The 12555-nt window shown below is 43.6% G+C and overlaps 1 protein-coding gene across 15 annotated transcripts in view; it reads right to left on the reverse strand.

Moving 5' to 3' along the window:
- The window catches only part of PXK (PX domain containing serine/threonine kinase like), a 79536-nt gene extending 70919 nt beyond the window's left edge, over nt 1–8617 (reverse strand). For all 15 annotated transcript variants that reach the window (XM_080674218.1, XM_080674215.1, XM_080674212.1 and 12 more), the window contains exon 1: nt 8385–8617. In XM_080674218.1, coding sequence (XP_080530344.1) covers nt 8385–8486 — 102 coding nt within the window. In that variant the 5' untranslated portion in view covers nt 8487–8617. The remainder of the gene's footprint in view (nt 1–8384) is intronic.
- Between the last annotated feature and the right edge of the window lie 3938 nt (nt 8618–12555).

Here is a 12555-nt window from a genome sequence, read left to right on the forward strand (position 1 = left end):
ATTCTGCCATACCAACACTCCATTCATCCCCTCTCTCCACCACCAGAAAAAAAGTCTCAACTGAATTAATGAGGAGAGAAATGACCTGTTTTTGATGAGCCATGTCAAAGAAATGTGAGCAGCCTTGTTTAGATCTCACAGACAGAGGTGCTGTGATAAGCAGGCGGAACCCTGGCTAGGGCTCAGGCACCCTGCTTCCCAGCACTCTAACAAGTCAGTTAGGCACGCACACGTATGCACTAGGCAAGCTGCAACCTATAGCAACTTTTCACACCAACAGACATAATTCATCTGCTGTTCTAAGTATAGGATTTTCATAAAGTAGGGTATCTGTGGTTGTGTACACATTAAAATGCACTTATCTCACCAACTAAAATAAGTAATTCTCCAAGTTTACAGTTCTTAATAATTTTCCCAACAGTGATCCAGAACCTAAGAGCAGGTTTTAGGTCAGTGAGGTTCTGAGAGCTTACAGAAACATGTGTATGAGTGTTCATAGAGAATTTGTCCCTCTGATAAGATCCTTAAAGGAGCAGATCTGAAGAGCTAAAGACCTTGTGCTTAGAATATATCCTGAGTTTAGCACCTTGCAATGTTATAAAACTTTCCAGGGTAAAGGTAAAAGGCTCAAGGTTCCTTTTCAGAGTAATAAAAATGTTATAAAATTGATTATGGTGATAAGATACAGAACTGTGAATATACTAAAAGCCATTGAGGTGTTTATCTTAAATGGGTAAAATGAGTAGTATGTGCATTACACAAAGCTGTTAAAAAAAAAAAAAAAAAAACTTTCCAGGAAGAAGTCCCCAAACTAACATGTTAATAAACAGAAGAGTACTCTCTTGGCCATCTTGATCATCTGAAGACAACAATGACAATGAAATTCCCTTTTGCTCTCAACTGCACCCCGTTAGTAAGTAAGCAGGAAGCAACACGACAGCTTGATCTTCAGCCAGAAGCAGCCAGACCTTCCACGAATTTGGTAGTCAGCAAGATCAGCTGGACACAAATGGTCAATCTGCACAAACTCTTCCCCTCCTGAAGTCCAAGTATTTACCCAGTAAGTGCGTGTCCCCGTGTCCCGTAGTCCTTAGTCAAAAGTGTCAAACTGAAAATGATGGGCCCCTGTTATCTCCTCTGAAAAGAAGTCACACCTTCATTTCCCCCTTCCAAGTGCATGTCATTCATGAAAGAAGTCACTGACAAGCACGACTCCCAGGGTCAGGGGAAAAACGATGAGAAAGCCTATTGCTCTCCCTCCCACAACATCCCGAACACGTAAGCACTTCTGAGTTCTAAAATAATGTTCGGGTCCAGGTCTCTCATTTTCAGGAGGCCAAAGGCTGGAACGTAAAGGAGCTTCATTTCTTTCTATTTTTAATATATTTTTATTGATTTCAGAGAGGAAGAGAGAGGGAGAGAGAGAGATAGAAAACATCAATGATGAGAGAGAATCATTAATTGGCTGCCTCCTGCACGCCCCACTTTGGGGATCGAGCCCAAAACGTGGGCATGTGCCCTGACCGGGAATCAAACCCCAACCCCCTGGTTCATAGGTCGAGGCTTAACCATTGAGCCATGCGGCCGGGCAAAAGAGCTTCATTTCACAGGAAGCCACCAGAAACCTCTAGCAGCCTGCAGTGGGTTTGTATTACTTGCTCCAAACGGCCTCATTTAGACCCTAAATCAAAATTCTGTAATTTGGACAATCTCAAGATCACAATCCATATGGAAGCTGTGTATACAGGGTGGCTGTTCCCATGATTCCCCTAGGGAGCAAAACATATAACTATCTTTCACATAAAATAAACTTCAGCCCCAGAATCCTACATCTCCTACTAGTAACTATAGCCAGCTTCTTATTTGTATTCCTATCACATGAAACCTTTCTGGTGTGATAACCCTCAAAAGACATGATATATGAAGATTAAGAATCACCAAGCCCTAAATCTGGCGCAAAAAAATTATATTCTTCAATAGGAAGAGATTACTTAAAATTTCTAAATGACCAGTCTCTAAAAGCTTCCAACTCAGTTTTCTGACTGCATCCTTCCCAGGTTTAAAGGACAAGTGAGGAAAATTACATAACCAAGGAGAAGATGATTGATTAGCTTGCCAGAAAAGAACTATTATTATTTTATTATAATGTATGGAAGTGCTACAAGTTAACTCCCATACTGTCTGCATCTGAACAAGATCACAATCCATATGGAAGCTGTGTACACTGGGTGGCTGTTTCCAAACATTTTAATTTTAAAAACAAACTACTTTTAAAGTATTCAGTATAAATTAGAATTCTAAAAAACTTCCAAATAGTATCCCAAAGGGAAGACCAGAAAGATTCTGGTACTGAGCACTGGATCGCCTTAAAATGTCAGGATCTAAGGACAATTGGCATCACATTTGAATAGGTATTGTGGACAAAAGGGGCCACATGCTAACCTGACAAGCTCAGGGAAGGTCTGCATGACAGTCTTACAAACTCAGAGACCTAAAGTAACCACAAAGGATGGTCTGAAATTAAACTTTAACTAAAAGCAGTTATGGTGGGCAGTTATGTCCTAGGCCAGTATCTTCACTGACAAGGTCAACCTTTACCTTATCTGAGCCTATCTGTCTCTTTGCATCTATGATATCATACCCTTGTGCCTGGGCGCCAGGACAGATACCACAGATTCCTTCATTATCATGTTAATTGTTCCTGCACCCACCTAAATATGTGGGTGCAGGAACATTTTACTTTTTATCCAATCCCAGGGGTTCCCCCCACCCCTCCCCCTCCGCTTTGCTTTCTCCTGCCTCTCTAGTCTATCACCAATGGATTTCATGTAACCTTTGATTGCAATGTATAAATATAGATGTAACCCTCCATTCTCTGGAGCATTATCTCAATACGTTGAGGTTCTGCTTCCTGGCATTTGTCGACAGTTTGGCTCAAATAAATTCACAAAAATTCTTTAACAGGTTTGAATGTTTTTAGGTTAACAGTATTCTGGTAATGTATGAATAAAATTTTAAACACTATTAAAAAAGGTCACTGACTAAGAAGCTGAAGCTCAATAAACCAAACCACAAGAGGAACTTCAAAACCATTGGTGTTGTGACAAATGAAGATCCTGGGTCACCTGCATACACTTTGTAAAATGGGAGACGAACAAAGCTCCGCAAAGCAGGAGCTGTCTAGTTCACCACCACGTCTCCCGCATGCGGCTGGCACGGACTCGGTAGCCACTCACTACATTTTTGTTAAATGAATGAGTATTGTGGAATAAACAAACGGTGCAGGAATGCAGTTTCTAAAGTCAAAGGTTCAAGGAGAGATCCATTTTCAGTAAAGATCTTAACATGTAATCTTATCTATTCCACAGATTTAGAATTTTTTCTGTTATGCCTTAAATATCACTAAAATTATCTTTTGTATCTCGAGAACAAAATGCACTGAACACAAAGAAAATAGGCCCCGATTCAGAGGAACCTTGGAGAAGAATACTTAAAAAGGAGAAAACTGAGACTGAGCTATCACACCACAGCATACTGACCAACAAAAATCGGATGTGCATCTTTGACAACAACCCTCCCCAAAACTGGCCGTGTCCTCTGGTTTCTATTTCAGCTAAGTAAGCATTTTTTCAGTCAACTGGCTTTAAAAGTTTTCCTTTTCATGTAACCAAGAACTTACAGATTTTCCTTGTCTTCTCTCTTAGTCCTCCCAGACTTTCCCACCATTTATCCAAATGGCTTCTTACCAGAATTCCTTCTGTTTGGAAAGTCCTTCCCTTTCCTCCCACCCCCTAAATGCTAAACACATCCTCTTTCTAATACTGTCCTTTCTGATTTTATAAAACCTTCATTTCCTTGCGGCAGAGGCCTGGTCTATTTTCTGACGCTAAATTCACTGTGTTCCATAACAGTAAAAATAAAATCATTCAAACCAGTCAGGCACAAAATCACCTACCAGCTTGCACCCTTTCTGCCAGTTGTTCACCCCAACATGCTTTTCTGGTGGTAACCATGCGTTCCCATCGTCCTTTTGGCAGCTCTACTTTTCATTTGTCAAAATCTTTCCCTCTCCAGTCCATAAAGCCTAAATCATATGTAACTTAAAACTTTCTGCTATAAATTCTTGTTTCTCAAGGCTAAACAACCTTGATAAACCAAAGGAACAATGGACAGAAATTAGATGACTTGCAATACTAACATCTTAATGTGTTTAACCCTTTGCACACATGTCACCAGGGAGTAAACAGACAGAAGGAAGGAATGCACTTTACAAATACTTCAGAAAGATTACTTCATTTGTTCATGGTAACAACCTCGAGAGGCGAGTAGGGTAGGCATTTATTAACCCATTTACAGTTGACAAAACGAAACATCAAAAAGGTTAAGTGCCCGGCCAGTGTGGCTCAGTGGTAGAGTGTCAACCTATGAACCAGGAGATCACAGTTCGATTCCCGGTCAGGACACATGCCCAGGTTGCAAGCTTGAACTCCAGTGCAGGGCGTGCAGGAAGCAGCTGATCAATGATTCTCTCTCATCAGGGATGTTTCTATCTCTTCCCCCGCTCCCTTCCTCTCTGTAATCAATAAATATATATATATATATATATATATATATATATATTTTTTTTTTTTTTTTTTTAAAAAAGGTTCTGACTCGACCAACCAATGTCACACGACTAGCAAGTGTCAGCCCAAACCCCTACCTACAAAGGTCTTGCCTCTTCCAACCCAAAGGCTGTCTACTATACACTCTCTGCATGTTTCTGTCCTATAGCCAAGAAGTGGCTTCCTAGAGACTCAGCATTTCAGAGAAGACGCCCCTCTGACTTCTGAGAGACCATCTCCCTTCGGCTAACAAGCCGGAAAGCCATCTTCAACCTTCCCCCAGAAAACAATGCCTTTTTCTCTTATATACCACCCTCAACAACTACTTTCCAAAATAATTCCCAACAGTTCCTGTTTTAAAGGGACTTACTCAGAAGGCACTAGTAGTTCAAAACACTTGCATCAGCATATGATTTTCTCAATAAAGTTCAGGGCTGATGCAACATTTCTCAGTCTCCAATTTTACAGCTAAAATGACAAGAACACAGAGGAATAAAAAAGTATGCAAGACAATGCTACATTTTTTTTTTTTTACTCCAACACATCTGCCTCTATGAGTCTCCTGTGAGTCACTGTCGTTTGTGTTCAGTCATCATTACAGGAACAGCCATTCTCTCTACCCTCAATTATTTTACTTTCTTCCTTAAAGAAAATCTCTGCAATAGAAAAGGAATTCCATTATGTCTTTACCACTTTGCTGAAGCACTGACCCCTTAACTTAGTGCCTCAGATACCGTGTTGTCCCAATTTTCATCACTACCATTTTACACAAACAGAAGGAGAGGCCAAGTGAGGTTGCAATTTATTTACTAATCATTCAACAAACACAAATGAAATCCTCAGATGCCAGGGACTGGGACCGAAAAAATAAAAAAGTATCCCTCTTCTCACAGCCTGGTAGGGCAGAAAACTAAAGAAGTAATTACAGGCACTCTCCCCTCTCTCCCCCCAAATCCCCCACAGAAGACAAGAACGGAGGTCTCCTCATCTAGCCAGTAACATCTTTTTGGTGCCGTGACTCAAAATTGTACAAACCGTGTATCTACATCACCACGTCTGTGTGAAAATGACGTCACTTCTGTAATTCCAGCCCATCCCTACTTTAGAAGAAACAACCAACAGCCTCTCTATTCCAGTCTCAAACCCCATTCCCTTGTCTCCCTTAGATCAGACACGAAGAGAGACTTCTATACCCTAACATATACCATTATCAGCAGGAAGCAATTACTGAAAACAGACCATCCTCCCTCATCAACCCTAAAAGATTCTAGGGGTGGAAGTCTCTGAGGGGGAAATGTTATAGAATAGTAAGAAGCTAGGAAAATTCCAGGACAAGTGGAATAGGGAAACTGAGACAGATAGTTAAACAGCTGTTTGTGTCCACCTAGGAAATTCTATCTTCCTTAAACCAAGAACACAAGAGTAAATGGTTTGCCCAACTGGTGCGGCTCAGCCTGGGGTTCAAGTCCCCCTCTTCTTCTCCCCCACCCCCCCTCTAAGGGACCCCATGAGATTTGCAACCAGGGGAGCAATTGGCAGCGGCAGCTTGTCCTGGACTAACCCCCTGAACCTGTCTCCAAGGCCCCTTTCCCCCACTTTCCTCTGACTTCCCAGTGAGCCAGGCAGCCCTGTCTAAGGCTCATCTGCTGCTACTTCTATGCCCTTCTTTGTTTCACTGTCCTAAGTATATTTTTTGCTGTGGTCAATAAATTCTTGCTTGCTTTTTTTTTAAAAAAAGATAAGTTATTATAGAATCAACTAGTCAACGTTAAGGTAGAGGTGAGCACATGGCTTGGGGCAGGCCATCATAGAATAATTCCTGGAAGAAGTGATCTGTGGGGAAAAAAAAAAAAAAAAAGAAGTGATCTGTGGGCATTTACATGCATCTCTTTCTTTATTCTCAGTACAAAATAAACTTAAAAGACTCAACTCCACTTCTTAAAAGGTTATACGATTTACTTGCCAACAGTCAAGTCAAAAATCTAATTTAATAGGAGAATTTATTCTTGGCCATGGCCGGGTAGCTAAGTTGGTTAGAGGGTGGTCCAGATATGCCACAGTTGCGGGTTTGATTGCCAGTTGGGCATATACAAGAATCAATCAATGAATACATATATAAGTAAAGCAACAAATCGATGTTTCTCTCCCTAAAATCAATCAACAAAATATTTAAAAACATTGAGAAAAAAAGAATTTATTCTTGACTCCCTACCCTAGATTTCAACCCTTAACTCACACTCCCTTAGCACAAATTATAGAGAGTTTAACAAATTCTGTCCTATACACTACCTTCTCAAAAGTCTGTAGAACAGGATTAAAGATATGCACAATGAAATAAAATGTACCTTAAAAAAATACGATCATTGCCCTAGCAGGTTTGGCTCAGTGGGTAGAGCGCCAGCCTGCGAACCATAGGGTCCTGGTTCAATCCAGTCAAGGGCGCGGACCTCAGCTGCAGGCTCCTCCCATGGTCCAGGCCCTGGTCTGGGCTTGTGTAGGAGGCAACCAATCCATGTGTTTCTCTCACATCCTTATTTCTTTCTGTCTTTCCCTCTCTCTCCCACTCTCTCTAAAATCAATGGGAAAATATCCTTGATTAACAACAACAAAAAAAAAAAACCCTGTAAACAACAAAAGTATTATATTAAAAAAAACACACAATCATTTTCCTAACTGGAAATGAACACTGAACAATCCAAGCTCTACAAAGCATAGCTGTCGGAAGAGGAAACTGAGGTTCAAAAGTCCCACTTTAATACAACAGAATCAAAGGTCTCTTTGAAGTCACCAGAACAGCTTGAATAAAAAGAAACAGAAGGCTATTGTGGGGCCTGCGCCTCCAGATGATGAACCCCAAACACACTGCATTGGTAAACAAACAAGCCTGTAAGCTGGAATCTGATTTGGTGACCTAACAAAACATTACAATTTAAGGAATCTCTCTCTTCCCATTCATTATTTCCCAAAGTCCCACTGGCTGGCAGCTCCTGTTTTCCTTCCTGGTTCTTGGGTTTATTACTTGTAAATTATAATGTATGGTGTGCTTTTCCAAAAAAAGTGCTGGCAAATGAAAACAACCATGGGTTTAAAGCCACATAAAAGACAGTATATGTAACAGAAATGAACTCTGCCTGTGTTTACTATGAGGACCTATTACTCCTTTATGCTACTCCAGTGGATTTTAAACTCAAATGAATGCTACCACTGCCCACTAAATAGCAGGTTAGCGCTGGGAAGGAGCACATTCAAACACCTGCCTCAGCAGGACCCCAGACTGCTCCCGCGGTTTCCCCGAGCCTGGGCCAAGGCCAAGCACCTGACCTGGCCAGGGCTGCAGACCCCAGGCGCTTCCGCCCCGCTGGCCCAGCGAGCAGCTCTGGAGTCCTATTTGCATTTGGCCCGGCACACCCTCATCCCACCACTCACATCCCAGCAGAAAGGAGGGAAACTCAGCGGCCCCAAAGAGAAGGCTGGAGACGGGCAGAAGCGGATGAGAGGGTCCTGAGTGGTCTGTTTACCCCACCGGCCCAAGGTGGGCCCGGGATCCCAACAGCACCCCCAATTCGGAGTCCCTCCGGGGCACCGCCGAGCCCCTCCCGCTCTCTGGCCCTGGGGGCTGCGATCTCCCCTTCCGGACCTCAGGGATCGCTCGGGCCCCAGACCCAAACCCAGAATCACCGCCACCCAAAGCCCTCCCGGCCGGGGCCGCCAACCCCTGCTCCGTCCCCGCCCGGGCTTCCCCGCCTCTCGGGGCCCGGGCCCGCCGGGTGGGCCGCGCACCGTGTGGGACTGCAGGCTCTGGCTCGCCTCGATGGCTGCTGTCAGCGGCACCGTGTCGTCCAGCAGCACCTTGCCGGCCGGCGGCTTCTCCATGAAGGCCATCCCGGGACGCCCGTCCGCCACCGCTTCGGGACCAGGGGCAGGAACCACAGGCGCAGACTCCCGCCTGCCCGGCTCCGCCGCCGCCGCCGCCGCTGTCAACACGCGCCGCCCCACGCGCCGCCGCCACCCGCCGGCCCGGCCCGCGGGGTCCTAACGCCGACCGTCCGCGCCGCCCCTGCTCTCAGCACTGGCCACACTTCGCGCCGCCGCCTCCTGCGGGGTCCTAGCGCCAAACGGCATCAATTGGTGTTGCCTGGACCCGCTATTCTCCAAGGTCCTTGCAGCCGCTCCGCACACTGGGTGGTACCCTTAGCCCTGGCCCTCTGGCCCGCGGACACTTCACCCTCCCTAAGCCATCACCTCCAGAGATCCTAAGATCCGAGGACATCACACAGTGTCCTCTGCCCTGTGATACAGGGACCCTCAGGCCCACAGATCCCCAAACCAAGCCGCTCACTGTTGGGTTTGACACATTATGCTCTCAGAAGCTGGACTGTCAGACTTGAAACATTTACAACTGGACCTTTCCCACCCAGGTCTTTCAGACCCAAGGACCCTAAGACCCAGAAAAAAAGGCCTTCAGGATGGGACCCTCAGTCTGCACCCTGTAGATCCAGAGATTTTCTAAAAACAAGTCTCTCCAAGTCAGGTTTTAAGGGCATGTTTGCACCTCACTCTTCAGACCCAAGAACCTAAGAGCTAAGAGCTAGGTCCTCAGAATTAGATCCCACGGTGGGAGCCCCTGGACTCCAGAACCCTTAGACCCAAGCTCTTTTGATTAACTGGGAACCTTAAAAACTGGGCACTGGTCCAGGGACTCCCAGCCTTTACCCTTGGTCCAGCTCTTATCTCAGTCCCCAGGCCTTCAACCCTGAGAACCCTCAAACAAGATCCCTCAGACTTGGGGTCCTCATGAAGAATCTCAAAGCCAGAGCCAGAGAACTTTGCGCCCAACTTCTTGGCCCCAAATTTGTCCTGCAGTCTGTCTGAACTCAAGGCCACAATACTGGCACTCCTTACCAGTGCCCCTACCCTAACCCTTTATTTCCTGCCCCCCTCCACACACACACACATAGAAATCCCACCCACCCTGCTCTGTCCTAGGGCAGCACCCCAGGATGATGCAGAGTTAGACTTGGAATTAGATGACCAGGATCTCCAGGGCTCTAGCATTTCCAGCTGTGTGACATTGAAGAAGTTACTCAACCTCTCTGAGCCAGCTCCCCATGTGTAAAATAGAAATAATACTTGTACGAAAAAGTTGATATGAAGAATGAAGTAGGAGGGGAAGGGGCTTGGCATATAATAAAAGCTCAATATTACTTTCTTCCTTCCCTTCAGTTCACATAATAGAGGGTTTCTAACTCTTAAATTTGTATACCCTAAATTTCTACATTTCAGACAAGAAAACAATGTTTCTTAGTAACACCACCACCACCAATACCCCAAAATTTGACATCACAGCAAAGGCCTAGTATCTAAAGGGTACTCTCTCCAGATCTCAAACTTAATGGGATTGTTGGGCAATCCTAAGTGGCTAAGGAGCCTTGACAGAGTGACGTAGGGGCCAAAACCCAATGGATAAAGATATGACGAGGAAAGCATGGAACTTCTTAACTCAGTCCTAAAATAATCAGAACTCTTCCTGCATCCCATTTTTGTCTGAGTGTATTTATTTATTTTTAATTTTTTTTTAAAAAAATGGTATCAGAGAGGAAGGGAGAGGGAAAGATAGAAACATCAATGATAGGAGAGAATCATTGGTTGGCTGCCTCTTGCACACCCCACACTGGGGATTGAGCCCGCAACCCAGTATATGCCCTGTCTGGGAATCGAACCACGACCTCCTGGTTCACAGGTCGAGCTCAACCACCGAGCCATGCTGGCCAGGCCCAGAGTGTTTAAAAGCATCAGTCTATTAAAACAAAATCTTACATCACTTAGAGAGGATTCAACTTGTAACTTTTATTTTTTAATGCAAATGGATTATTTCATTGCCAGAATCACACATACCCAAATTCTACTTTAATCAGTTCTCCAATCGTGCACTGGCCATGCCAAAGCTCTTCTTGCATCCTGTTGGTGGGAGTCTGAAATGCTCCAACCTTCCTGAAAGGCTCTTATTTATTCAACAATTATTTACTGAGTACTTACCAGGTAATAGGTCTGGTGCTGGGATTCAACAATATTTATCAAGGGTTTTGAAAATGTTCGCACTCAGTGATTCTATATCTAGGAGGGTACCCTAAGGAAATAATCAGAGATCAGTGGAAATATACAGCATGTGAGGATAAGTGTCTAACAAGAGGGAATTGGACAAATCATGGTTAATCATAAATGGAATATTTTTCAATGACTAAAAATAAGATTAAAAAACCAGATTATCAAAGAATACTTAATGAAGTTAAGAAGTGCTCTTTATATAATAGTAGGTGGAAAAAAACACCATTGATTCTTGAACAACACAGGTTTGAACTGTGCAGATCCACTTATCCCTGGTGTTTTTTTTTTCAATAAATATAGTCAGCCCCCAGTATCTCCAGTTTTGCATCCATAGATTGAACCAATTGTGGACCAAAAACAGTATTTTGATCCATGGTTGGGAATCTGCAGAGGCAGGGGGCTGACTATATGCTTTTTGCTATGCCTTTTTATATAAGGAACTTGGGCATCTGCAGATGTGGGTTTCCATGGAGTGGGTGGTGTCCTGGAACCAATCCGATACCAAGGGTTGACTATAGTTAAGTTCTGAGGTAGGTAAAAGTTATTTGTGGAATTTCAACTGCATGGGGGTAGGTGTCCCTAACCCCTGCATTGTTCAAGTGTCAACTGTATATGCATTTGTATGATACCAAGTTTTAAAAATATATATTATAGGAAAAACACCAAAAGAAAATACACCAAAATATTAACTTAGAGTTCCTAGGAAGTGAGATCATGATGCTTTCCATTTTTATGCTCTCCTGTTTTTCAAAATGTCTCTAATGGAGATAATTTACTTGTATGATTAGGGGAAAAAATAGTATCATACAATGAGTTGCAAAGGTCATAAAATAACAGCCTTATTTAGTCTTCCTCACTAGGAAAAGGAAACTGAAAGTGAGAAACCAGATATTGGATGGAATGAAACCAAAAACCAACTTTCAGTCTAGCCTTTCTCTTTCTCTGGAAATTCTTGCCTGAACTAAGCCCCTCAGAATAAATACTATGGTGAAGCTTATAATTTCATTTTCATCTTCCCAAATCAGTGCCTTGTCAGTGATCCTCTTAGGACCTTGAACTTAACTGGATCCCTAGATTCACTGGAGACCAGGCCGCAAACCCTACAACAGCCTCAACACCTGTTTGGCTTTTGAAGTGGCTCACACAGCAAGGGGGGAACCCTCCCCAGGTAGAGCTGAGCTTAATTAAATTAGCTTTCCTTCCAGTCTCAGTCTGAGCAAAGCTAATGCACTATGCAGGACCTTAGTTTTTGCCACATACACTACTACTCAGGGCTAGCCGGAAGAAACAAAAGATTTGTATTCTTGTATGTTGCCAAATGTTAGATGGCCCATAGGTTATCTAATAACTTGACGTTTGGCCAGATTGGCTGAAGATGAGTTTTAGTGAGGATGCTTTTAGACCTGGCAACTGCTCCACAAATCAAATCATAGAAGCTTGTGGAAAACTCAGTGCTTCCTAAGCAGCATCGCCTCCCAACTCAAAATGACTTTATTTCTTTAAATATTCAAACAGATAGCCAGACAGACAATCATAACATTGGTGCTTGGGTACTCCTCTCCTAGGAAGGAAAGACTTTGGAGCTGCCATTTATTTTCTCCTGGTGTTTTCATATGCCTGACCAACTAAAAACTTTATGATCTAGATAGAAAAATAAAATTCAACTCAAATTTGATCATTCTTATTTCTCTTATGTGTTGATATTGCCCATCACATTGCAGAGGAATATTCCCAAGGTTTCTAAGGTCATATGAACTACTAGAGCCCCGGTGCATGAAATTCATGCACAGGTAGAGTCCCTAGGCCTGGCCAGTGATCAGGGCCAATCAGATTCCCCCCTCCTCAC

Source organism: Plecotus auritus (assembly GCF_963455305.1).
Source record: "Plecotus auritus genome assembly, chromosome: 6".
Classification (NCBI taxonomy): domain Eukaryota; kingdom Metazoa; phylum Chordata; class Mammalia; order Chiroptera; family Vespertilionidae; genus Plecotus; species Plecotus auritus.